Source organism: Marmota marmota, unplaced genomic scaffold (genome assembly GCF_001458135.2).
Source record: "Marmota marmota marmota unplaced genomic scaffold, marMar, whole genome shotgun sequence".
Taxonomy (NCBI): domain Eukaryota; kingdom Metazoa; phylum Chordata; class Mammalia; order Rodentia; family Sciuridae; genus Marmota; species Marmota marmota.
Window position 1 is genome coordinate 841,235 of NW_026000130.1, and position 27,528 is coordinate 868,762.

Below are 27,528 nucleotides of genomic sequence, written 5' to 3' on the forward strand. Positions count from 1 at the left end.
TATAAAACAAAGTTCAATTTCATTTGTAAGGGCCTCCTAAGACCCGAAAGCCTCCTTGGCCTCTGTCTCACTCCTTGTCACTCCAAGTATTTGCAGCTCTTCAAATACCTAGGGCTCACTCTTGCCCCAGGGCCTTTGCACGTGTTCCTGCTTCTCTGTCTAAACACCATTTGCCTGGTTATGCAGATTTCAGGCCTAGTCCATCTCCATGTAGAAGATATGGGCTGGAGATGTGGCTCAAGCGGTAGCGCGCTCGCCTGGCATGCGTGCAGCCTGGGTTCGATCCTCAGCACCACATACAAACAAAGATGTTGTGTCCGCCGAAAAAACTAAAAAATAAATATTAAAATTTTCTCTCTCTCTCTCTCTCTCTTTAAAAAAAAATTTAAAAAAGATACTACAGCCTCTTCCATCATAGTTGAGTTCCCTCTGTCCTGTGGATGGTGATTAGGGTGTCTTTCCCCCCATTCCACACTAATCATCCCAGGAATGGGGACTGTGTCCACATGGCATCTGTGTCCAGAGTGCCCAGCCCTGGGCCTGGCACCACAGACAAAGGGAATGGTAGCTGGTTTCCTCGCTCCCGTGGGAGCTTAAAAGCCTGGGCTCCAGTTTTGGCTGGGCCTGTTTCTGTCTGAATGAAGGGTGAAGGTGGAGATCTATCTAGGTGGAATGGCTCAGGGTCTGCAGTGTACTCCTGTGGTCACTGGGTGTCACTGCAGAGCTACAGCTGTGCCAGGTCAACGTCTGAAAGATGTGCCAAGGGGACATGGGGAGGTGGAGTGTACACAGCACCGGTTCTCACCTATTTCCAACAGAGTTGCCCCCCCATCCAGTCCCCAAAGCCTCATGCAACCCCCAGCCCAGCGGGCCCCTCCGGGCAGGCAGCAAGCAGGGGCAGAAGAGCAGATGGACAAGGGAGGAAGGTGGACGAACAGGGACCTGCTACCTCTTGGGTCCCACATGTGGTCCTGCCCTGGAGTAGGCCAGGCAGCCTGACCCCCTGCCAGGGCTCTCCCTGCAGCGACCGAGCACAGTTTCACTCTGCCCCCACCTGGCTTGTGCCACCTCCCCTGGGTCGTGTTTCCAGAATGAAGGTCTCTGGGGGAGTGAGGGCCCTGGGGAGGCAGAGGACGGGGCTCACACAGACCTGTCCTGACCCCCCAGCTCAGCTTATTTCCACACTGAAACTAAAGAGTCCTGGAGGGAGGGCAGGAGGGTGGCTGGGGAGGCCAGCAAGCAAATGGGAGAGGTAGCAGGCTCTGGGAGTCGCGGGGAAACATGGAGGAGGCTCGTGCAGGGTCGGGGGTCCCACGGCTGTATCCATCCCTGACCCCACAATCAGGAACCGAGAGGCAGGGCAGACACTGCAGCTGCCCACGTCCTCATTAGTGTCCGGGAGAAAGTAGGCTGTCCCGGCCAGACTGCATGGGGAGGGAGGTGCAACCCCATCCTCCAGAGGAGCCCCCCACAGTCTGTCCGGTAGAGGTGTCTGCCCCACCTGACCCACTTTCTATGTCAGCGATGGCCTCCAGGTGCCCGCATTGTGGGGCCTCAGGCATGGTATGTTCTAGGCTCCTGATCCTTCCCTCACAGGCCTCTGGGGGAGTAGATTTCTAGACCCTGAAATTCCCTTGTTGCAGTTATCCCTGATTACAGAGGTCCCAGGACCCCACATCAACTGTACAGTTTCTGAGGGTGCTGTTTCTAGGTTCCTTTATGCACTCTGTCGTCTGGGTGTCTGACTCTTTCCTTCCTTCCTTCTGTTCCCAGGGTCTACCACTGAGCTATCTCCCCATCCCTATTTATTTTATTTTTTTCTCCGCACATATTGATGGGATTATCCATTTTATTTGGAGACAGGGTCTTGCTAGGTTGCCGAGGCTGGCCTCAAAGTCGTGATCCTCCAGCCTTGGCCTCCGGAGTTGCTGTGATGACAGGGTGTGACACTGTACCCTGCTGTACGTGACAGCATCCCGGCCTCCCTTCCTAACCTTCCAGTTTGTCTGTGCACAGAACGGCACCCAGGTCCTCTCATCTCACTTTCCAGGGTTCTCCTGTGCATGAGACCATTCCTCTTGGGTCCCCTACACATGTGATGATATCTAGGATCCCGTGTTATTTATAGTCTTTTGGACACAGTGGGGTTGAGTCTCCCGACCTCCTTAACCATGTCGAGTGTGTACACATGGTCTCCAGGCCTCCCTCCCTTCCCAGGCTTCCTGGTCTTCCTAGGTATAGGGCTGGTCTAGGTGTCCTGTCCCTCTCACCCAGGGCCTCCCAGCCCCTCCCAGCGCTAGGCCTTCCTTCCCACCCATCATGGCGCTCCCCCGACCCTTTCTCTTTTTCCTTTTTGTAGGGCGGGGGATCCAACCCAAGGGCCTCACTCATGCCAGGCAAGTGCTCGAGCACGGAGCTACGTCCCCAGTCCTGCTTCATGACTTTCTGTCCTGTCCCTCTGTCCCCTGTTCTGTTCTTCCACGTAGATACCGTCCTCAGGCTTCCCTTCCTTCCACAGAGAGGGGGGCAGAAGCCGAAGTCCTTACCGGGAGGGGACCCTGGTGGCAGGGGATGCAGTCTGGCCTGAGTCAACCCAAACTACCCAGCAGAACCCTGGCCTTGAAAGGGCACAGAGGGAAGGTGAGGCAGGGACAAAGACAGAGACACAGGACATGGGTCTGCTGACAGGGCTAGTGCTGCTCAGCTGGGAGTGACAGGATCGGGGAGAGGGCTGGGCTGAGATGTGCCCAGGCTCCTGCCCAGGAGATCGGGCTGTAGTGGGGCTCTGGACGGGGCGCCCCCACTCCCAGGGCCTAGTGAAGAGAGATTTCTCCCATGAGCACCCAGGGCAGGAGAAGGCAGGGCGTCGAGGCCGGACCAAAGCTTACCCAGTGGCTCTTCTCACCAGGATCTCCTTTGGGGCCAGGTTCTCCCTGCAAGGAGAGACAGAGACAGAAGTAAAGGAGGGGAGGAGAAAGAGTAGGGAGGGAGAGAGGGAGAAGAGGAAAGAGATGGATGGAGGGGAGACAGAGGGAGAAAGACTTAGAGAAACAGACAGATGGGCGAGGGTGTAGCTCAGTGGTAGAGCGCCTGCCTAGAATGTGTGACGCCCCAGGTTTAACCCCCAGCACCGCAAAAAACAAAGAACCCCCTAGAGAGTAGTTTATGTTGGACGACCATTAGATAGAGTCAAATACAGAGGTGGTACATGCCTCTAATCCCAGTAACTTGGGATTCTGAGGCAGGAGGATTCCAAGTGAGGCCAGCCTGAACAACTTAACAACACCCTGTCTCAAAATAAAAATAAAAAGGATGAGGGGCTGGGCGTAATGGTGCATGGCTGTAATCCCAATCAGGAGACTGAGGCAGGAGGATCTCAAGTTCAAAGCCAGCCTCAGCAATTTAGGCCCTAAGCAACTTAGTGAGACCCTGTCTCAAAATAAGAAATAAAAAGGGCTGGGGATGGGGCTCAGTGGTTAAGCACCCCTGGGTCCAATCCCTGGTACCAAAAAAAAAAAAAAAAAGACTAAGGATGTTGCTCGGTGGTAAAACACCCCTGGGTTCAATACCACAAGAAAAAAAAAACAAAAAACAAAAGAACTGTTGAAGGCAATGGAAAGTGATAAAGAACAGCCAGAAACAGGACATTCAACTCTTGGAAGAAGGAAATCACACGGGGTAAAATTCATGTATTCATTTTTTCCTCAGAAGGGATGGCCTGGCTGAGTGGTACAGCACTTGCCTAGAGTATGTGAGGCCCTGGGTCAATTCCCAGTGCCACACACACGCACACCAAAGAAACAAATCACAGCCACCAACGTGTTGTAATGATTAGCAGACAAGGGTTTAAAATACCTATGACAGATAGGGTAAAGAATTTATTGGAATCAATATAATAATAGCTTATGCAATGGAGAATTTTGGGATAGATGTGTAAATTACAAAAAAAAAATTCAAATGGAAATTCTGGAAATAAAAATTCACTAGATGGGATTAACAGAAGACTGTACACAACAGAAGACATGATCAATTTGAAGACAGGTCAATGGAACAATTCAAACTGAAGCATGAACTGAAAACGGGTTTTTAAAAAACTGGGCTGCCGTAAAGAAGAATGAATTTATGGCATTTGCTGGTAAATGGATGGAACTGGACACTATCATGCTAAGTGAAATAAGCCAGTCCCCCCAAACCAAAGGCTGGATGTTCTCTCTGATACGTGGGTGCTAACACACAATAAGGGGGTGGGGAGAACAGAAGTTCATCATATTAAACAAAGGAGAATGAAGGGGGCGGGGAATGGGGGGGAAAGACAGTGGAATGAACCGGACAGGACTTTCCTGTGTCCACATATGAATACACGACCAGTGTGACTCCACATCCTGTTCAACCACAAGAATGGGGTCCTAATTAGAATGTGATAGTCTGTGTATGTATAATATGTCAAAATACATTCCACTGTCATATATGTCTAAGAACAATAAATTAAAAAAAGAAAAGAAACCCTGGGCTGAATGGAGCAGGGTGTGGTGGCACAGGTCTGTAATCTCAGCGACCCCGGAAGCTGAGGCCAGTGGATGGTAAATTCAAGGCCAGCCTGGACAACTCAGTGAGGACTTCTCTCCAAACCAAACAAAGGGCTGGGGAAGTAGCTTAGTGGTGGAGCGCTGGCCTAGCAGGTAAGAGGCCGGGTTCTATCCTCAGTGACACAAAAGAACTTCAAAAACAGTTGAATCCCATAATAGTCTCCACTATGATAGCTGAAGACTTTAACACTGCTTATCAGAAATGGATCGATCCCAGCTGGCAGAAAATCAGTGAAGACATAGTTAACCTCAGTAGCACCGTCAATCAATGGGGTATGATTGAAATTTAGAGACTACTTCATCCAATGACAGCAAAGGACACATTCTTCTCAAGCTTAAGAAGAACATTCACCAGACAGATGACAAAGGGCCGTAAAATACACCTCAACAAATTTTAAAAGAATAGAAATCATATAGTGGATTCTCTCAGACCACAATGGAATTCAGTTAGAAATCCATTACAGAAGGATAACTGGAAACTTCTAAAATACTAGGAGATTAATTAACATACTTTAGCACATAGGTCAAAGAAGGGGTCTCAAGAGAAATGTAAACATGTTTTGAATTAAATGAAAATTATTCATGCATGCTAAACATGTGCTGTACCACTGAGCTACACCCTCAAACCCCAAATCATTTTATGAGGCCAGGATTACCCTGATATCATCCCCAAAGACATTATAAGAAACTGCAAACTGATATCTTTCATAAACATACACACAAAAGTCTTCAATAAAATATTAGCAAATCAAGTCCAACAATATATAAAACTAAGTATGCACCATCAGTGAATGAAATTTATCTCATTATGCAAGATTAGATCAGCATTCAAAAATCAATTAATGCTTGTGGCTCAGTGATATAGTGCTCGCCTCACATGTGTGAGGCCCTGGGTTTGATTTTCAGCACCACATAAAAATAAATAAATAAAATAAAGATAAAAAAAAATCAATTAATGCGTCAGGTGTGTTGGCACATGCCTGTAATTCCAGAGGCTTGCGAGGCTGAGGCAGGATGATCGAAAGTTCAAAGCCAGCCTCAGCCACTTAGTGAGGCCCTGAGCAGCTTAATGAGACCATGTCTCAAAATAAAAGGGCTGGTGATGTAGCTCAGTGGTAACGTGCCCCTGGGATTAATCCTCAGTATGTGTGTATATCCCAGCAAGGTAATCTGTAATATCAATGAACTTATTTTAAAGCTTTTACAGAGAAGCAAAGGACCCAGAATAGCCAACTCAGTATTTTTTTTGGGGGGGGGGTACTGAGTACTGGCCATTTTACCCAGTCCTTTTTATTTTTCATTTTGAGATAGACTCTTCCTAAATTGCTGAGGGTCTTAGTAAGTGTTGAGGCTGGCCTCAAACTTGTGATCCTCCTTCCTCAGCCTCCTGAATAGTTGGGATTATTGGCATGTGCCACCACGACCAGTGTGAACTCAATATTAAGAGAGAAGAATAAAGTTGTAGGATTAATGCTGCCTGACTTCTTATAAAGCTGCACTAATCAAGACAGCATGTTGCTGGTCAAAGAACAGAAAACTAGATCAATGGGGCAGACTAGATGTCCTAAAAGAGATTCACATAAATATAGTGAACCTATATTCAACTAAGGAGCAAGGGTAACAAGGGAGCAAAGACAGACTTTTCCAGAACTAGTGCTAGAACACTTGGCCATCCACATGCAAAACAAACAAATAATTACAATGAATCCCGCAGCTCTCGAGGCTGAGGCAGAAGGCTCCCCTGTGACCAGGAGTAGAACCCAGCTGAGAAACATGAAACCTTACACCCTCACAAAAATAAACTCAAAATCGGCCACAGACCTAACTATCAATACAGGACTACAAAACTCCTAGAAGATAACATGGAAGAACACCTAGATGATCTTTCGTATGCCATAATGTTTAGACATAACACCAAAGGCAGGATCCATGAAAAGACATGATTGACAAATGGATTAAACTAACAACGGCTCTACATAAAACATTGTTAAGAGAATGGGAAGACCAGCCAAAAGCTAGGAGAAGAGATTTGCAAAAGACACCCTGAACAAAGAACTTAAAACTCAACAATATGAAAAAAAAAATCCAATTAAAAATGTCAAAAGACTTGAACAGACACCCTTACCAAACAAGATATACAGACAACAAATAGGGTATAAGAGGGTGTTCAACATCACACATCATTAGGGAACTGAAATTGAAACAACAATGAGATAAAACAAAAACAACCCCCTAATGATTTGTCAATACACACGTGCTGGAATAGCCACAATACAGAATAGGACCAACACCAAACCCTGGCAAGGGTATGGAGCAACCTCAACTCTCATTCATTGCTGGTGGGAATGCAAAATGGTATAATCACTTTGGAAGGCAATTTGGCAGTATCCTATCTGGGGGATAGGAGTGTGCTTCAATGATAGAGTGCATGCCTAGTTATCTTGGGGCTTGTGGTTTGTCCCATAGCACCACAAAAGTAAAAATACAAATAAAATAGTCTGTGTTATCTTAATTTTTTTGCAAGCTATTTTAGCTGGGTATAAAATTATATGTTGGCAGTTTTTTCCACTTTAACATTTTAAAGATGTTGTTCCATGGTTCTGAATTATATAAAGTTTCTCTTGAGAAACTGGCTGTCATTGTTACCCTATACATAATGTGTCTTTTTATATATATATAGTGACTTTTAAGATTTTCTCTTTAGCCAGGCATGGCGGTGCATGCCTTTAATCCCAGAGGCTTAGGAGGCTGAGGCAGGAGGATCGTGAGTTCAAAGCCAGCCTCAGCAATTTATCCCCTCTTAAGCTGGGTGCAGTTATTTGTGTCTAAAGCCTTGGCTGTGCATTAGGCTGAGGCAGGAGGATCTCTTAAGCCAGGAGTTTGAGGTCAGCCTAAGCAACACAGCAAGACCTTGTATCTGTTTCTCTCTCTCTCTCTGATGGAACTGAGGATTGAACCCAGGGGTGCTCTACCACTGAGCTACATCCCAGTCTTTTTAATTTTATTTTTTTAATTTTTAAAAAGATACTATTTTTAGTGATGAACAACATCTCTATTTATTTATTTATTTTTAAATGGTGCTGAGGATCAAACCCATTGCCTCACATGTGCAAGGCAAGCACTCCACCACGGAGCCATAACCCCAGCCCTTTAATTTTATTTTGAGATAGGATCTTGCTAAGTTGCTCAAGCTGATCTCGAAATTGTGGTTCTTTTGCTTCAGCCTCCCAAGTTGCTGGGATTATAGGCGTGTGTCAGTGCACACAACTAAGATCCATTCTCTGAAAAAAGAAAAAGAGGGAGGGTGTGAGGGAGAAAGAGAGAAAAGAAAGAAAGAAAAACCTAAACACACCTTTAACATATGATCCAGCAATCATGCTCATCAGTATTTACCAAATGAACTGAAAATTTATGACCACATAAAAACTTGCCTCTGGGTTTTTTGTTTGTTTATTGGTTGGTACCAGGGATTAAACTCAGTGGCACTGAAACACTGAGCCACATCCACAGCCCTATTTTGTATTTAAAAAAATTTTTTTGTAGTTGCCTTTATTCTATTTGTTAATTTTTATGTGGTGCTGAGGATCGAACTCAGTGCCTCATACATGCTAGGCAAGTGCTTTCCCACTGAGCCACAGCCCCAACCCCCTATTTTGTATTTTATTTAGAGACAGGGTCTCACTGAGTTGCTTAGCACCTTGATAAATTGCTGAGGCTGGCTTTGAACACATGATCCTCCTGCCTCAGCCTCCCGAGCCTCTGGGACTATAGGCATGCACCACCATGCCTGGCTAAAGAGAAAATCTTAAAAGACACATTAAATATAAAAGACACATTATGTATAGAGCAATAATGACACCCAATTTCTCAAGAGAAACTTTATATAAGTCAGAACCATGGAACAACATCTTTAAAATGTTAAAGTGGAAAAAAAACTGCCAACATATAATTTTATACCCAGCTAAAATATCTTGCAAAAAAATAAGATAACATAGAGACTATTTTATTTGTATTTTAACTTTTGTGGTGCTGTGGGACACACCACAAGCCTCAATCATACTAGGCATGCACTCTATCATTGAAGCACACTCCTATCCCCCAGAGACAGTTTTAGATAAACTGTCATCAGAGGACCAACAATACCAGAAAAGCTAAAGGAAGTGGCTGGGGTCTTGACTCAGTGGTAGAGTGCTTGCCTAGCACGTGTGAGGCACTAGGTTCGATCCTTCTTAGCACCACATAAAAATAAACAAACAAAGGTATGTCCATCTACAACTAAAAAATATTAAAAAAAAAAAGCTAAAGGAATTTCTTTAGGCTGGAGGAAAAAGATGCTAGATAGAAATTTGGATCCACTGTAAGGTACAGAGTATAACAAATGGTAAGTACATCAGTAAATATAAATGTACTATTCATGGGGGAACCAATCCCCTGGTAACTGGGGATTGGGTTCCCTGTGGATCCCCAAATGCACAAATTCTCAAGTGCCTTATAAAATAATACAATATTTGCATAGATCCTACATATATCCTCCTATGTGTACAGATTATTTAAATCATCTCTAGATTACCTCTAATACATAATACAATGAAAATGCTATATAAATAGCCATTATACTGTAATGTTAGGAAATAATGTCAAGAAAAAATGTTCAATACAGATGCAATTTCTCCTGAAATATTTTTACTCCATAATTCTTTGAATCTGGGGACATGAAATCTATAGCCCTATAGGCTGATAGGGTTTTTTTTCTCTTTTTTCCTGTACAGGGGATCAGACCTAGGGACTCTCACTACTGAGTTACACCCCCAGGAGTTTGGTTGTTTGGTTGGTACTGTGGATTGAACCCAGGGGTGCTTTACCACTGAGCTACATCCCCAGTCCTTTCTGTTTGTCATTTTGAGACAGGGTCTCACTAAGTTACTGAGGGTCTTGGAAAGTTACCCAGGCTGGCCTTGAACTTTCAATCCTTCCCTGAGTCGCTAGGATCATAGGCATGTACCACTACCAGTAGGCTAGGACTATACCTTGTCTTCTTTAAAAGTTGATGATTCACTTACTTATTTATTCGGGGGTATTTGAGACTGAACCCAGGACCTTGCACATGCTAGACAAGTGCTCTACCACTGAGCTAGATTCCCAGTCTTTCTCATTTTGAGAAAGGATCTCACTAAGTTACCAGACTGGCCTCAAACTTGCAGTCCTCCTGCCTCAGTCTCTTGAGTGGCTGGGATTACAGGTGAGTGCCATCACACCCAGCTCTCAACTGGCTATTTAAAACAATAATACTAATGTTGGGCTCCAGGTGCAACTCAGTGGTAGAGCACTTGCCGAGCATGTGCAAGGTCCGGGGTCTGATCCTCAGCATTGCCAAGAAAAAAAAAAAAACGTATCAGGGTTTATAACAAAAGTAGAAGTACAATATAGAGCATCAATAGCACAAAGGAAAACAGGAGGTGAAAACAGAATTATCTATCTTTAACATGCCTACTTACACATGAAGTGCTACGATATGAATTCAAGTAAATTGTGATATGACAAGGGCACATATAATGACACATATTGTTCCTCTTAAAGCAATCGTGAAAATAGTCACATAAACAGTCATTGTTAAAAAGTTATTAGTGGGCTGGGTTGTGGCTCAATGGCAGAGCACTTGCCCCCCACGCATGAGGTCTGGGCTTGATCCTCAGCATCACATTAAGTAAGTAAGTAAGTAAATAAATAAAGATATTGAGTCCATCTACAACTAAAAAAAAAAAATAAGTTATTAGTGGGCTGGGCTGAAGCTCAGCCACAGAGCACTTGCCTAACGTGTGTGAGGCACTGGGTTAAATCCTCGGTACCACACACAAAAAAAACCAAAAAACAAATAAAATAAAGGTATGGTGTCCATCTATAACTAATAAAAATATTTTAAATGGGATAGGAGTGTGCTTCAATGATAGAGTGCATGCCTAGTATGATTGAGGCTTGTGGTGTGTCCCACAGCACCACAAAAGTTAAAATACAAAATACTAATAGTAATGAAATCTTTAAATGTACTCAGTCCAGAAGAAAGAAAGAATAGAAAGGGGAAGAGAAACAAAGAACAAATGGGATAAATAGGACAAAAACAGAATCATATAATAATTATGCATATTATTAAATAGAAATGAATGAAAAGTCCTACTTTTGAAAAAAGCAAGACTCAAGATACATGCTGTTTATAAGAGAAGCACTTTAAATATAAAGGCATAGCCTGCACTAATGCAGTCAGTGGCGCACACCTGTCATCCCAGTGGCTTGGGAGGCTGAGGCAGGAGGATCTTGAGTTCAAAGTCAGATTCAGCAACTTAGCGAGGCCCTAAGCAATTCGTGAGACCCTGTCTCTAAATAAAAAATAAAAAGACTGCAGATCTGGCTCAGTGGTCAAGTGCTCCTAGGCTAGATCAAAAAAGATGCACCATATAAACACCAAGCATTAGAACGCTGATGTAGCTACTTAATAGTAAGTAAAGTAGAATTCAAGACAAGAAGTATTATCAGAGATAAAGATATTACTTCCATAAAGATAAAAAGGCCAAGGAAACACTGAAATCCAAAACATATAGGTGCCTAATAACAAAGATTCAAAATACAAAGAGCAGAAATTGATTGAATTAAAGGGAGAAAAGGACAAATGTATAATCAGAGTTGGACAGACTAGAAGTACAAAGAGTCAAAAATATGTGCAGGGAAAGAGAACAAGAAAGAGTCCTGAACAGCCAGAGTGAAGTCTGAAGCCTGATTCTACAAGGATGACAGGTCCCAGAGTCGGGGAGCAACCCAGAGAATGGAGCTGCCTGGTCCAGACAGGAAGGTCAGAGGCCGTGGCTGCAAGGGCTGGGCCCAGAGCAGGGGTGTGGCCTACGGGATCCTGGGTGGCAGATATTGTCATTTACCTGCTGCCCTGTGAAGCCTTGGGGGCCAGGCTCCCCACGTAGTCCCTGTAGAGGAGGAAGAGAGACTGAAGTTAGCTGTCAGGGGCTCTGACCTAGGGCCCTTGGACCCCCAGAATCCCCACCGGAGGCCATGTGGGTACTCACTCTCTCGCCCTTCTCTCCTGGATTGCCAGGGACTCCTTTGGGTCCAGGGGGGCCTTGAGGTCCCTGAGCAATAAGACAGGGCCTCAGTTTTGTGGGGTGGTAGGAGAGAATGGGCAGGGGCTTGGGAGCAGAGGGGTCATGGAGGGAACCCAGCCTAGCCTGGACCTCATCCTACATAGAGTTAATAGAGCCCCGGAGTCCGTCAGTCCCCACCCGACCTGCAGATGTTGCCATATGCTGGCCACAGCCCTAGGACAAGGATCTCCACTTTTCTCAGCCTTAGGTGACAACAATCCTTGCTTTTTTTGCATTAGAAAATTTATGAAAAGTAGCTTGCACATCAAATGCTCGTTAAGTGCTTGTTGAAAGAATGAATTACAGGAAGGACGAACAGATGGATGGATGGGTGGGAACATGAGTGGGGACACTCAGAGAAGGACTCACCATGTGTCCAGGACTCCCGGGAACACCTGTGGGACCAGGAGGTCCAGGGGGACCTAGAATTAGACAGGATGTCCTCAGGAACAGAACAGAGTACAATGCCATCAACTGCCCCCTGGTAGCCACAGCCCCAGTCCCATTGCCACTTACCAATCCCACCTCATATGCCAGGCCTGGACGCAACTTACCCATGGGCCCTGGAAGACCAGGGGGACCTGGGGGTCCAGAGGGTCCCTGGGGCCAGTGGCTGCTAGTCTCAGTGAAGGTGTTGGAATGTAATGGGTCCCCTGAGAGAGGAGAGATGATGAATGAGCAGAGCTGTGTCACCCTGCCACCTCTGCCAAGTCAGCTCTGATGGACCAATGGGGCACCTGCAGCACAGACGTGCCAATGGGCACCTGCTCCCAGGGTGAGAAGTAAGGAGAGTGTGGGCCACGAAGGACCAGAGGCAGGGAGCCCTGGGTCTGACCTATTGCATTCCAGCTGGTAACGTCCAGAAAGACTCTTGGCTTTGCTGAGCCCGGACTGTTACTTGTCAAACGGGACTAATCCTAAAAGATCCTGTTTATTGACAACCTACTATGTCCCTGGCTTCTGTGCATGGGTATCCTAAGAGTTCTGGGAGGCTGCCACAAGGGAAGCTGAGAGGTGTTGAGGGCCACAGACGAGCTCAGGGATGACACATGGCATTTTTGCCAGAATGGAGTGGTTGAGAGGTGACTCCAGCAAGCCATTGAGATGATAATGGTTATGATAAGCTGTGTATTCAATTGTATATTAGACCCCTGCTGTCCGCCTCAGGCCTGCTACTTTGGAGTTCTCTCAGGGATTCCTGGGGAGTTCGTGTTGGTTGGAGAAATGCCGGAGGAGGGATTTCCGGTTGGTGTGGTGTGTGCCTGGAGGAGGAGCGTGGGTGGCGTTAGAGAGAGGTTCCGGGGAGCGTGTGTGGAGAGTTCGGGAATAAAGGTTGCTGTCTGAACCTACAAGGCTGTGTGGCGGCTCGGTTATTTTGTGCCCAGCCAGACTGCGGCAGAGAGGTAGAATAGGTAGTGAGTGAGTACCAGATGACTAACAGGGAGAATGAGTGAATGAACGGGGCCCAGCCACACCTCTGGACCGTGACAGAGATGGGGTTGGGCCTGGCTCTCCATGCTCTGACCCTGGCAGCACAGATGTGGGTCGGGCTGGGCTCCAGAGGAGGCGGCCAGGGACCCACATCGGGCCTAGCCTGGTGGAGAAGCTGGGGCCTCTCCCAGCACAGGGCCAGAACCGTGGCCTTGGGAGTCTCAGAGCTCTCTTCCTGCTGTTGGGCCTTGGACTTCCTGTTGCTCTGGAGGGCTGGATTCTGGCCAGCTCCAAGGCTCGGGAAGGGCCTGCTGCCTGGTGGCCCTGCACCTAGATCTGAAGTCATTCCCCCCATGTCCCAGCTGTGTGTTCATAGCATGTGACCTCCTTTCTCTGGCCCTCAGGGTCCCTCATCTGTGACCAGATGGGGACCATTGGGGACCTGCAGACACCTGGCACAGGCAAGGTGTAAGTAGCGGGCACCACAGCAATAGTCATTCAGCCTCGTCACCCCCACGTCAACCTGCCCAGACCCCGGGGGACTCACCATGCTGGGAGATCCTGGCCTGGGATGGCCCAACAGGGGCTGGGGGTCCCGGGGGACCAGGGGGCCCTGGTGGTCCTGGAGGTCCCCTCTCTCCAGGGATTCCCACAGCTCCAGCCCGGCCAGGGCTCCCTGGGGGGCCCTGGGGACCTGCAATGAGATGGCAGGGGTTGGTAGGTGGACAGTAGGCAGGGGGAGTGGTGCAGGTTGGCAGCCCGGGCAGCTGGCACAGCAGGGCTTGGAGCCCGAGGTCTGCCCTCCCTGGCTCTCTGTTAGGGGCATGGACATAGCACTCTGCATCCCCTGCAGAATGACCTGGGTTTCCTCATCAGGGCTCCCAGGTCCCCAGGTTTCCCTAGGGACCCTGGTCACGGGGTGGGGACTAGTATTTCTCCTCTGTCTGGCCCCTTCTCCCACTGGTCTGGGGGCTCCCGGAGGGCAGGGACTGGGCTAACCTCACCTGGTGCCCAGCTCAGACCCTGGTGAGTGCAAGTACCACAGAACATCAGCAGAGTAGCCAAGACTGGGCTTCAGAGGGCCAGGCGTGAGCCACACTGTCCCTGGAGGGCTGGCGGGTGGACAGCCAATCCATAGAAGGGACCAGGCCACCCTGGCTGAGTCAGAGCCAGGCAAGAAGGCCCAGCCTGGGTCCACCCAGCCCGAGGGATGGTCAAGAACGCAGGGGACTTTGGTGGCATGGTGGGTGCTTACCTGGTGGGCCTCTCATCCCTGTGGGGCCCTGGCTGCCAGCATCTCCTTTGGGACCGGTAGGCCCAGGCAGCCCCCGAGGACCCCCTAGGTCTGGGGAGTAAAGAACATTAGGTTGGCAGCTTTACTTGCTCTTGGCCCTCACTGTGGCCCTGAGCCCCCGGCAGCACCTACCATCTTGAGGGAGTGGCAGGGCCCTCCTGCTCTCTCTGGTTCCAGGTAGCCCTGGTGTGAGAGGGGAAGGCAGGGGTCAGTGGCCCTGCTGGGTGGGGGGGAAGGACAGTCATCCAGAGTCCCAGTCACCATCTCCATCCAGGCAGGATCTGTTGGGGGACTCTCAGCTTCCTAGGACTCCAGAGCTTAGGAGCCCCTGAGACCACCCCCAGGGTCTAGTGGGCTAAGGTCCACCACAGGTCACGTAGGGCACAGCAAGGGTGCGACCAGAACCTCACCCTCTGATTCCCACACAGGCGTGCATTCGCTGCCTGATCCACTCACCCTGCAGGCCTCCATCTCCAGGGCTGCCCTGGGCAGCTGGGGAGCCCCAGAGTGGAGAAGGGTCCTCAGGGGTAGCTGGTGTTGAGGGCTCCGCCCGCCCTGGTACAGTCAGCCCAGCCACCTGTGGAGAGGGAAGATAGGATGGGGGGGACTTCAGGGACTCTCCAGGCACAGACTAGCGGAGGGGCCCTGTGGGGTGCGGAGACCCCGGCTCCTAGGGGCCCAGAGCTTCATGACAAGCGTCTGTGTTTAAAGTGTACGATTCACAACATGCACGGCAGAAAAGTCATCACACATCGTCACTGCCACCCAAGTGGGGCTCTGTGCTTGTGGTGCTTGCTGACCAAGCAGTTTTTTCTATGCTAATCTCCATAAATAATATGACGCTTGAAACATCTGCTGAAACTGCACAGGGGTTTGAAGAGTTTTGCTTTTTTTTTTGGTACTGGAGACTGAGCCCAGGGCTTTGGGTGTGCTAAGCACTGTCTCTACCATCAGGAGTTTTGCTAAATCTGCAGAGAAGTTTGGAAGGGTCTGACATAAAATAACAAATCCACTTTGGGGACCAGGGTGAAGACAACTCTGGAACATCACTGGTACCCTGAGCCACTGACTGGGGGACTATGTGGGGCTGTCCTCATAGCAGCTACTGTAATTGTGCAGCTACTCCTTCTGGCCCCTGTTTTTCTAATTTCCCAACTGTAGGGAAACATGTTCACATCTGATCATCTCCACAAGATGAAGTTCCAGAGGAGGGAACAGTAGAGCAAAGAATATACAAGGTATACACACGTCTACTATGTATGTCCAGAAAATCTGGAAGGAGCCGGCACCGTGGCACAGCCTGTAACTCCAGCCACTCGGGAGGCTGAGTCAGGAGGATCACAAGTCCAAGGCTAGCCTCAGCAACTTAGCAAGATCCTGACTCAAAAGAAAAAATAAAAAGGGCTGGGGACATGGCTCAGTGGTGAATCGTCCCTGGGTTAAATTCTCCATCACCCCCCCCCAAAAAAAAAAACTGGAAAGAAAAATGATTAAAAAGTGTCAATATATACTGTAGTCCTGACGATTCAGGGAGCTGGGCATAAGAACGAGGCTGAGTCATTAAAAAAAAAAAAAAAGGCCCACATTTCTGAGTCTTTCTTTAGAATCTTTGTTTCCTATTCTAAGATTTTAAAAGACTTTTAATCTCAAAATAATGAGATGTGTAGTAGGTGTTTTGCTTTTGAAGTTGGAGGATGGGATCGTGGGGGTGGTAAAGGAGGTGGTGGGCAAGGAGGGGATCCTGCAGCCCACCCAGTGTCTGCGCTTATCTGGTGGGCACTGGGCAGCCTGGGGGGAGCCTCATGACTTCCTGGAGGAAGAGAGGGCTTCCTGGGGACAGCACCCAGCACAGGCAAGGAGCTGGGGGGAACCAATGGCCGGCTGTGGCAGGGACCGGAGACTGCTGCCTGGTCTGTGGGGAGCCCTGTGGAAGGTCAGAGCTGTAGGCTGGACATGGGGGTACAGGAAGGGCCGGGGGCCAGGGGCCCTCGGGCTGGGGGTCAGCAGGGAGCTGCTCACCCACCTTGGCCTCCAGCACCTTCAGCCTCGCGGTCAGCTCGGACACTCTGCTGCAGTTGAGACAACCTGTGAGGGGGAGGAGGCTGGGACTGGGTCCTGGGGTCCCAGGTTCTCCCGCTTTAAGAACCCTGAGCCCCTGGGACAAAGGAGGGAGGAGACAGACCCCAACCCAGGAGGAATTCCGGTGGGGGGAAGGGGTTACAGAATCTCCCCAGGCCCAGGACAGGATGGACCATCCCAAGGGATTCCTTCAACTCTGGAGCCTCCAAAGTGGACCTGTTTCTCCCAGGGCAGGGTCGGACGCCTGGTCCTGGCAGCCTCCCGTGTCCAAAATGACCCTTTTCCCAGAAGCCAGGGCGGGAAATGTGTTGTTTCATGCTGGGTGGGGCTGGGACATGGACCTGCCAGCTTTGGGGACCGAGCATCACAGTCTAGACAGGGCTGGCCCCAGAGGCACCACCCTCTGACCCTCTCACAGAACCAGTCCAGTTCCTCCAGACCCCTTAGCAAGACACCTAAGTTACTCCCAACAGCTGTGGCCACATCTGGAGGTTTGCAAGTTCCGCTCCTTCAGAGGAGCCCAGCGAGGTGCAGCCAGCGCCCAACAAGCACAGCACAGCGGTCCCGCCCAGTGCAGCCCCCTGGTGGCTGCAGGACGTGGGGCAGGACAGGGCTGGTCTCTCTGGTCTGTTTCCCGCTCTTTAAAATGGGACGACAAGCTCTTGGGAGTGGGTGTGCACAGCTGTGGGGTTTAAACGAGGTGGTGACAGAAAGCACTGGCTCAGGGACTTGCTCATTGAAGATGGTCAGAAAAGAAGAGGAGACTGGGGGCCTGGACCTGCATCCGCAGGAGCCCAGGGGTCACGGTCTCAGGGTGCCTGGGCTCCCTCCTCTTCCCCTTGAGGCTCTTTCTAGCCTGCCCTTGACCCTCTACTACGGGACAGCCGGCTTTTAGGGCAATTGCCACACTGCCCTGGCTTCCCTCTCGGCCTCACCCCCGTGGCCGCCCCAGAACCCACCTGCGAAGGCTGCGGGCTGAAGCGCCATCCGCCGCACGGTGCTGCCCGCCCACGTGGGCTCCCTGAAGCCAGAGGTGCCTGCAACTGAGGAACGGAGGGGGGGGACCCCGTTGGTCTGTGCCATCCTTGCCTTGGCACATGCCCCTGCCCACCACCGTATCCCAGCAGAGATTCCCACTCCCTGAGAGATAGAGAGGCCCAGGGAGGTGGAGCTATTCCCCGGGTGACACAGCCCAGCTGGAACTGACCGACCACTTGATGGGCTGGTGAGAGGAGCTGGCAGTGGGGTGAGGATGAGGCTGGGCTTTCCCAGCAACCTCAGGGGACTACAAGGGTTAAGAGTTTAGAAGTTATGGAGACAGGCGCAGTGACACACGGTAGTCCCAGCAGCTGGGGAGGCTGAGGCAGGAGGATGGAGAGTTCAAGGCCAGCCTCAGCAACTTACCAAGGCCCTGTCTCAAAATAGAAAATAAAGGGGGCTGGGGATGTGGCTCAGTGGTTGCAGGCCCCTGGGTTCAATTCTTGGTACCAAAAAAAAAAAAGGGGGGGGGGTGGATAGGGAGTTGGAGTTATCAAAGCTTGGGTTCCTGCCCCACCGCTTACTGACCTGTGTGACATCCTCTCTGGACCTGCCTTTCCCATCTGTAAAATGGGACCCTAAGCCCTCTGTCCCTCCCAGTCTGGTGTGAGGCCTTGACGCTCAGTAAACTGGGCTGTGACCGTCGCTCTCTCGCCCTGGCCCTCATAGTAAGAAGGCTGAAGGAGATCCAACTTTGGCTTCAAATGAAACCCAGAGGGCGGCTGGCTCTGGTTCCAGGAGCCCACCCCTGCGGCACTGGCTGGCCTGGCTTTGGGGGCTTGGTTTTCAGCATAGCTGGAGGGATGGGCTGGCCAAGCCAGGGGTGAAGGGCACAGCTGGAGGGCTCTCTATGGAGCAGTGGCGAGAGCCCCCCCTGCCCGGGGGCCTGCCTTTTAAGGCTATGCAGTGTTGTTGGGCGGTGTGCAGGGGGGACAGGACCCAAATAAGGCGCGGGCCTGGCAGCTGAGACCTGGGCTGTGGGTTGAGGCAGGAGCAAGAGGCGCCGGGAACTGGAACCAGACGGGTCCCTCTGGCCAGCCCCCAGCGGGGAGGCTGCCAGCCTTGCTCTGGGTCCCACCATGAGGCCCTCACTCAGGCTGAGCTGCTTCCCTCAGCACTGTCCCCAAGGGCCTAGAGCTTGCCTGGGTGCAGGGGCAAATCTCCCCAGTCCTACCAGCCCAGGACAGGGACAGGGACTGGGGGCCCTCTGGGCAGGGGAGTGCCCTGGTGCTAGGTGCTTCATACCCCAGCCCGATCTTGGTTAGCACGTACTCCCAATCAGCTCTGGTACTTCTAAGCACTTCCAGTATATATATCTGGCTATTTTATTTTTTTTGCAAACGTGCTGGGGCCATATAGTCTTCACAGATGGAGAGGCTGTACATGCAACAGATGAATGGGTGACTGAGGCTCTTCTTTTTCGATTGAAGGGGCACTCGACCACTGAGGCACATCCCCAGCCTTTTTTTTGTATTTTATTTAGAGACAGGGTCTCACTGAGTTACTTAGGGCCTCGATAAGTTGCTGAGGCTGGTTTTGAACTCACGATCCTCCTGCCTCAGCCTCCCCAGCCGCTGGGATGACAGGCGTGCGCCACCGCACCTGGCTAGAGACTCCTCCTCTCTTTTCCCTTAGAAGGAAACCAAGGCTGAGAAATGAAGTGGCTCTCTCATTCCCCTGCAGTTCTCCAGCCTGGATCCGAACCCAGGTAGGTCTGACTCCAGGGCCTGACTTCTTTTTTCAGGGGGACCCCTAGGCAGTGTCCAGCAAGAGTTCTGATGCCTGAGAGAAACAGTCTTGCCAAGCCTGCTTCACCCCTTCTGCTCCCAGGTAAAGATGCAAAATACGGGGCTGGGGTTGTGGCTCAGCGGTAGAACCGCACCTAGCACGTGCGAGGCCCTGGGTTCGATCCTCGGCACCACATAAAAATAAATAAATAAAATAAAGGTATTGTGTCCTACTACAACTAAAAGATAAATATTTTAAAAAGATGCAAAATACCATCTTATTACTCTTTGCAGAAACTTGACCCAAAGCAGCTGCCGTCCGCCTGGCCCTGAGCAAGCATGAGTGTTCTCTATAATGAAGCCTTGGCTCTTCTGGCCCTCTCCACTTCCCTGCTAGTGTCCCCCACCCCCCACCCCCCACAGCGCTTTCCACATGTCATTGACTGGACCAGTTTCCCAGCTGATCGCCAATCGTCTGCCCCTCTGGCCAGAACACCATCCCCACCAAGGCAGGGACCTGGTCTGTCCTGGGTCCAGTGCCTGGCACTCAGCAGGACCTCAAGGGCCTCAGGAGACTTCTGTTGATTAGTGCATGGAGCAAGGGCTGAAAAACAATTTCAAGGGAGCCAACGAAAAGGAGGCACACGATGTGGACAGAGACACAGCTGCCTGGACAGGAGTATAAATGTCCTCAGGTCACGGGACGGTGTCCCACCCTCCTGTTATTTGTCGGCGGACTTATGGCTGGAAATACTTTTTCAACCAATTTTGTTTTGGGACATTTCTCCAAGAGTCAGAGAGAACTAGAAAAACGAACAGAAAGACAGCGGTACCAGCAGGGCCCACAGACGGGGCTCCAACTAACTGTGACTTTCAACTAGAAAAGAAGGTGCGGGGCTGGGGACACAGCTCAGCGCCAGGAAGTTCATCCAGTACGCCCCGAGGTCCTAGGGCGGTAAAGAAGAGCAAACCAAACCCGGGAAATGTTCATTCTGGATTCAGGATTTTTAAAAATTAACCCCAAAGACCCCCCAGTTCTGATAAACACACAGAAGCACTTCAGAAGATGTATCAGGTTGTCAAAGGGGCTTCGGCACAGAAATTCCAGGAAGGAAGCAACTGTGGGTTGGGGCATGGCCTTCTGAGGACAAGAGGGCCACACCCCTCCTGGGTGTTTGGCCAGGGACCCTGAGGCAGGCCTAGGTGGGCAGACAGCCCCTCATCCAGGCCTGGGGTCCTTCTCAGTCCTTCCTGGTCATCCCAGGAGGACCCTGAAGGTTGGTCCCAGAGCCACAGACCTGAGCTCCACTCCAGAGCGCGTCCCACCCCTCGGGAGGTCCCATCTGCCACCCCCTACGCTCCCGTGTACACTGTGCCCTTCCCCAGTTCCTACACTGGTGGTCCCGTGTCACTCCTCCAGGAAGCCCTCCTGGTCGCTCCAGGGCACTCACCAGTACCAAAGCACCCACTGAAGTGCCGGCACTCCCTGCCTTGACCTCCACAAGGCCTGTGCCCTCTGCAGCTTCTAATCTGGCCCCCTGGCTGGAACACTGAGGTCCCCAGACAACCCCTCGTCCTTTCACCCAGTGCCAAGGCTATGTCCCTTCTCATGGGATCCTCATGACACCCTGTGATACAGGTGAGAACAGTGAGGCCCCGGGGGAGGCTGCTGGCCCTCCACGCAGCAGGACGAGGACAGCTGGGATTCCAAGCCGGCCCCAAATTGGAAATGGGCGTGCGAGAACCTTGGGGGTCCCTAGACTTTGCCCCTGTGACTTTTTCCCCAGGAGAGGATTCAGGGGAGGGGCTCCCTCATTCTCCTCTGACCCCCACCCCCAGGTCTGCACAGTTCAGTGGCCACAGGTCACAGGGATGCAGCCTCCCCAGGTCTGTGGGAATTCACTTTGCAAATGTAAATATTTGCTCCCTGCCAGCTGGTGGCCGAAAAGAGGAGTCAGGGTCAGAGCCAGAGTAGGAGGTCCAGGAACCCTCCGGCCAGACCAGGGGGCCTCTGGGAAGGCCTGGCTCCCTCTTCGGGGTGGGTGAAGTTTCCATTCAGTCTGCGGGTGCTCACTTTGCTATGTTCTGGTACCGGAGATGAAGGGCCCTTAACCACCGAGCCCCAGCCCCAGCCTTGACTGTATTTTATTTACAGACAGGGCCTTGATAAGCTGCTGAGGCTGGCCTTGAACTTTTGGTCCTCCTGCCTCAGCCTCCTGAGCTGCTGGGGTGATAGGTGTATGCCACGGCACCTGTCTGTGGATACTCATTTTATGCCACGTCCACAGCTGACTGGGGGTTAGACCAGCGTGGGCAGAGGGTCAGACGGAGGTGGGGTGGAGCTGAGTTGTGATGGGGAAGCGGAGAGCAGTCGCCCCGACTGATTGATGGGCAGGATGGGCCGTTGGGGAGGCGGGGAGGCCGAGTCTTCCAGAAGGAATGGGGGTGCATGAAGTGGTTAGCCCTCAGGTTCTGAGTCTGCAGAGAAAACACAGCCTGGCTCTGCCCCTGCCCCTGGCTGGGAGGTCCCCAGCCCCAGAGGCCAGAGGGCCCCCAGAAGGAGGATGGGACCTCCCTTACTTTTGCTCTGAGGCTTGAGACCGTGCGATCTTAGGCAAATGTCCCTTCTCTGGTTCCCCATGGTGGAGGCCCTGAGGGACACGGGGCATGTAGGCTTCGGACCACGGGACGGGTCCCATCGGAGGGGAGGGTGAGTCCCCAGCCTCTCCATCCTGCTATCTGGGAGATGCTGGGCGGAGACTGGCTTCTGTCCGTGTCACAGCACCCCTGGTTGTCTGAACAGACCCCCGGGTGTCCTCAGGGAAACAGCCCAGCTGGAGCCCTGCTGGCTGGCCTTGAACCCAGCTCCTGGGCTCACAGCTGCTGCCCTGGGCACAGCCTTCCCTTCTCAGAGCCTCACTTTTACACCTGGGCCTTCTGTGCCATGACAGGATGGCACAATGGAGGTGAGTAAGCACTCAAGTGCCTGTCACCGGCCCTTGTCATTAGTAATTGTAGGAGCCCGTCAGAGTCCTGGGGAGAAATCTGGCCACAATGCTCACTTGCTGTGTGACCTTATGTGAGGCCAGCACCCTCTCTGAGTCTCATTTTAATCATCTGGAAGATGGGGCTGCTAGGCAAGAGAGTGCCCAGAGGCAGGGTGACATGGGAGAGGTTGCAGCAGCCCCACCCTCAGCAGAGTCCTGGGCCCAGGTCCAGGGAAGGTGACAGTTGGGCTCTGCCTTCAAGAAAGGCATGTGTCTGCCCCGCCCCGCTTTACGGTACACTCTGGCCTTGGCCCTTTCTCTTCCATGGTTTCCATGAATAGGCCAGGTCCCTCCCAGTCCCACGCCCCCTCCTGAGGCCTGGAGGAATGAATGGTCAGTGTCTCCATCCTGCCTCTTGTGTTCTGGGTGACCCCAGGTCAGTTCCTTCACTTCTTTGAGTCTCAGGTTCCCTACCTGTAATAGGGGGCCTGCCCCATCCTCACGGGACATCATGACCCTCAAAGGAGACACCATCACTCACTGTCAGAGTGCCCCTCCCGTCCTGCAGATGAGAGGGGGCTAAGTGCGGGGGAAGTGCTTCCTGGAACCGCCCCCCCGCCCCCCCGTCCCCCCCCCCTCACAGTCTGGAGACATGAGGCATGTCTGCTGAGCCTCCATGGCAGGCAGGGCCATCTGCCAGGTCACCACAGAATCCCCAGCACTGGGGTCAGAAGGAGAAAGGAGGACATTTATGGGTCACCTCCTGGATGCCAGGCATGACTGCCCATTTCTCAATTCCAGGTGACTTACAGATGAAGCCAAGGTTCAGAGAGGTAAGTGAGATGCCTCAGGTCACACAGCACCATGCAACACAATGCAGATACAGGGCTGGCTTCTGGAATGACACGTGTGTTTCCCCTCCTTTGTGGCCCATCCGAGGTGTCCCTGGACCCTGTAGCCCCTGGTGACGCAGATCTGTGGTTCCGGGGTCAGGTCACAGCAATAAGTAGGCCACAAGGGCAGCCACCAGCAGGAAAGGAGCTGGGAGAGTCCAGCTCGGATGCAGGTGCAGCAGAGCCTGGGATGGGCCAGCAATGTCCCCCTGCTTCCCCACCACCCCAGGGCTTCATGAGACTAGTTTTCTAGAATATTCAGGCCTAGGCACCCCCTGGCCAGCTTCCCTTTCCTGAGCTCCAACCTGTGGGTGAGGAGAGGCCCCGCCCATCCTGTCAATCATCGTGCACCTCCTGGGGGCGGGGCATCTTCACTGCCTCGTTCCATCCCAGCAACTCCCTGGGAAGCAGACACCGGCATGCAACCCCACTTCACAGGTGAGGGTGCCGAGTCTTGGGTGGGGGACCCCAGGCTGCTGCTAGTGCACACTGCGGCCTGGGGACCTTCCAGGAAGGCACCCCGCCCTCTGAGTGGGCATGGAGGAATGTCCCGATGCTCTTGCACAACTGCACCAGGATGAGTGGGGAGTCCTCCGCCCAAGGCCACTCAGCTGGCGTGTGGCAGAGCTGGCCTGGCCCGCAAAACCCTGGATGATCCTGTCCCTTGGCTTGGGCCTGAGGCCCCGCAGAAGCAATGGTAGACATCAGGGGTGGCACACATGGTATCCAGCAGCTGGAGTCAAGGGCACTGACTTTGCCCCCACCTGCCCTCTGCCTTCCAGGAAGGCCCCGGAGACTAGGAAGGTTTGCCCTTGGGAAAGGAGCCAGGGACAAAGTGGCCTTTGTCTGGCTCTTTGTCTGGATTCTGCCCCGGTGCAGGCCCTCCAGCCGGGCGGCCTCCTCTCCACACCTGCGGAGTTCACCCATAGCTCCCCTGTGGCCTTCTGAGCAGCTGCCAACCCTGGCTGGTCCTTTGTCCCTGGGGCCCTCTGCCTTCCCCTCTTTCTCCCACTGGGATGGGCCACAAAGGAAGGGAAACACACGTGTCATTCCAGAAGCCTGCCCCTGGCCTCCCACACTAGCACACGACTGGGGCTCCCTCTTCCTCTGGCCACCCTGTTCTTCCCCAACTCCCTAGGGACTCCCGTCACCCCAAAACCACCAAACCGCCTCCCTTCTCCACTCCTTCTCCCTGTCCTCTAGTACCGAGGACTGAACCCAGGGACACTCGAGCACTGAGCTACATCTCCAGCCCTTTTTATTTTGTGACAGGGCCTCCCTAAATTGCTGAGGCTGGCCTTGAACTTTCGATCCTCCTGCTGCAGCCTCCTGAGCTGCTGGGATGACAGGCCTGCATCACCACACCAGGCCCTGGCCCGCTTCTTGGAGAGTTCTGTCCCCACCTCATTCCTGTGCAACTCTGGGCTCTCAACTCCGCCTCTCTGGGCCTCAGTCACCCCATTTGTGAACTGGGCTACCCTCGTAGCAGCACAGATGAGCAACAGCACATGGGCCCCATGCTCCCTCGACTCAGGGACCATACTCCACATATCTCTGCTTCTTGAATCGGGACACATCCTGCGACTGACGGCCACATTCCTGTGCTGCTGGGGCCCTGGATGACCTTCCCTCGAGGTGCCTATGGGCCGGGTCCTTGGGTTGGCCCAAGGCCAGTCCATCTCTTTTCGGGCTGTGCTTGGGAGCTCGGCTCTTGGTGCCCCCACATCTGCTGCTTGTGGGTCAGCCAGGCAGCAAAAGCTCCCCAGGGGGCAGTGTGTGTGGTCATTTTCCAGGACAGAGCTGGCCCCAAGCTACCAACCTGCACTCAGACAGGGTGGGGGGGAGGGGCTCCTCTGCACAGGACACACTCGCACCCAGGAGCCATCCCGAGTCTCTGAGGGAGTGCGGCAGGTGGGCAGGGTGTGAATCCCAACCCTGACACATGGGGACTGAGTGTCGAGCACCTTCCCGAGCCGTCTCTTCTCTGCAGGGCGGGGTCAGCATCCCTCCCTCTCTGACCCACTGACTAGAGTGACCCTCTGCTTCCAGGTGAAGCTCGTTCCCATGTCCTGGGAAATATCTGGATGGGCTTCCCCCAGTGCTAGCATCTGGATCTGGCGTGTCCTCCAAAGTCCCAGGTGTTAAAGGCAAGTGGAGGACCTTGGAGAGGTGGAGCCTGGTGTGAGGTCTTTAGGTTGCCGGTGTGTGCCCTTGAAAGGGACAGAGTGACCCTGACCCCTCCTTACTTTTATTTTTTTGTTTTCTGGCCATGAGGCATGCACCTGTCATGGTGGGCTACCTCACCAGAGGCCCAAAGCCACACAGGCCAACTGATCATGGACTGAATGTGAGGCAATAAAAACCTTTTTACTGTGTAAGTGGGTCATCTCAGATGCTTTCTTATAGTGCGGGAAAGCTGACTCATACACCAAGTTTGAGAGGAACACTTGGGATGATGTGACTTAAAATGTGAGTGACACAACATGTCATGAACTTTTTCCAGGGACCTTGAGCATCTTCCAAGAGGCAAGCAGTCACTGTGAGGGGTTCAGCAGGCCCAAATATGTCTGGGCAGTACCCCATCCAGAGCTCTGTGCAGCAGGCTCTTCTGGGCATGGTGTCGTGCGTGGGCGCTGTCTGACTTAGCAACTGTTTAATGCTCCCATGCACCAGGCAGGCAGTCCTACCTTCCTCGCAGCTCACTCCCGAATGCCCAGGGCAGCATCTCCACTCGCGGGCAGTCACTGTCTTGTACATCACCTTGTATGTGGGCCTCACGACCGTTCTGTAGCTGAAAGAGTGTCCAGGTGGCCTGGTTCACAGGGGTCCCCCCACTGCCATTCCCACTGCCCTGAGACCCACAGGGACAAAGCCAGATCCTCCAGACCCTCTGCCACCTCCAAGCCCCTTTGGAGTCTCTCCCCTGCGCCCAGGATTGAGCCCTTCCACTAAGCCCCACAGATAAGGGGGTCTGGGCAACAGGACGGAGGCCCCTGCAGGCGGGAAGGCAGGTGCATGGCGATCCTCCCCGAGGAAGCCCTCCAGGGTTTCCTCCTGGTGCTAGGCCACCTTTGCTCCCCCACCAGGCGTTGGCCCTCCGGGAGAGCCATCCACTCTTCCACGTGGCCTCTCTTACCTGCTCCCCGGGCAGCTCATGGGCCACGGGCAGTTCTGCAGCACTCGCTGAAGGTAGGTGCCATTTTGCACATGGCATGAGATGGTTCTTGTCACCACGTATGAGCACCAGTTCCTGAAAAAGACCCACAGGGAGGAAGCTCAAGTGCAGGGAGCACCCTGCCCAGGACTCCAGGAGGACGGACAGAGAGATCTGTGTCCTCTCCAGGGGCCCTGACTCCAGGCAGAGAGAACCCCAAGCTCAGTCCCCTGGGACCCTGCAACTGGGACAGGCTCAGGGTGGATCCCCAGGGGTGGCTCTGCTGGGGGTGCTCAGGAGCCTGGGGGAGCCAGGGGACAGCACATCCTCAGCTCTCCCTCCTCAGTCTCTCCCCCCAACCTCGGCCACCCTCTGCCACCGACACTTCCTGTCTCCCACTCGGGGCGGAAGCTTTTGAGACATACTTTGAAACCTGTGAGACCCTCACCTACTCACTAGGAGGAACATTTTCTGCCTGGGGTGAAGAGGGCGCGCTCCAGGGTCAGATGGACCTGAGTTCCAGCCGGGGACTGGGCCACCCAGAATGCTCTGGACGCCCCAGACCCCAGGGCCTCTGTCTTCCCATCTGTGAATGGCACTCGGAGGACAAGAATCTAAAATAACAAGGGGACAGCCTGGGGTGCGGCTCCTGGCACCCACTGACCACAGTCAACGGAGGCTGCTCTCAGTGTAGGAGGTGGATGGACAGACAGCTCTCCTTGCCCCCAGAGGAAGCAACTTGATAGGAGAGTGTAATTTTTCCCCTAACTTTATGCATATATATATTTATACGTGTGCCTATAAATACAAATAACTGTGTGGCTCTTTCTCTTTTTCTCCTTCATTTATTTATTTTGGTACTGGGGACTGAATGCAGTGGGCTTTACCACTGAGCTACATCCCCCGGCCCTTTTTATTTTTTGAGACAAGGTCTTGCTAAGTTGTTGGACTCTAATTTGCGATCCTCCTGCCTCAGCCTCCTGAGTCACTAGGATGACAGGCATGTGCCACTGTGCCTGGCTTCCCTCTTACTTTAACGGAAGTTCAGTTGCTGAATGACTAATTCTTTTTTTTAAGAGAGAGAGAGAGAAATTTTTAATATTTATTTTTTAGTTTTCGGTGGACACAACATGTTTATTTTATTTTTATGTGATGTTGAGGATTGAACCCAGCGCCCCGCACATGCCAGGCGAGCGC

General features: G+C 52.2%; 1 protein-coding gene across 16 annotated transcripts in view; it reads right to left on the reverse strand.

The window, feature by feature from the left end:
- The window catches only part of Emid1 (EMI domain containing 1), a 41,204-nt gene that overhangs the window by 7,434 nt on the left and 6,242 nt on the right, over positions 1–27,528 (reverse strand). For 11 of the 16 annotated variants that reach the window (XR_007341226.1, XR_007341224.1, XR_007341227.1 and 8 more), the window contains exons 2-14: positions 26,314–26,427; positions 25,865–25,968; positions 17,492–17,575; positions 16,477–16,538; positions 14,910–15,030; positions 14,586–14,636; positions 14,415–14,504; positions 13,707–13,853; positions 12,283–12,381; positions 12,098–12,150; positions 11,654–11,716; positions 11,510–11,554; positions 2,889–2,933 (exon numbers count right to left, since the gene is read on the reverse strand). Coding sequence is in view for 12 of the 16 variants with exons in the window: in XM_048784933.1 (XP_048640890.1) it covers positions 2,889–2,933; positions 11,510–11,554; positions 11,654–11,716; positions 12,098–12,150; positions 12,283–12,381; positions 13,707–13,853; positions 14,415–14,504; positions 14,586–14,636; positions 14,910–15,030; positions 16,477–16,538; positions 17,492–17,575; positions 25,865–25,968; positions 26,314–26,427 (1,078 nt within the window). In the remaining 4 variants the exon portion in view is untranslated. Of the gene's footprint in view, positions 1–19; positions 2,559–2,888; positions 2,934–11,509; positions 11,555–11,653; positions 11,717–12,097; positions 12,151–12,282; positions 12,382–13,706; positions 13,854–14,414; positions 14,505–14,585; positions 14,637–14,909; positions 15,031–16,476; positions 16,539–17,491; positions 17,576–25,864; positions 25,969–26,313; positions 26,428–27,528 lie in introns of those variants that run through there. The other 5 variants (XM_048784937.1, XM_048784936.1, XM_048784938.1 and 2 more) reach the window with 3 other exon arrangements.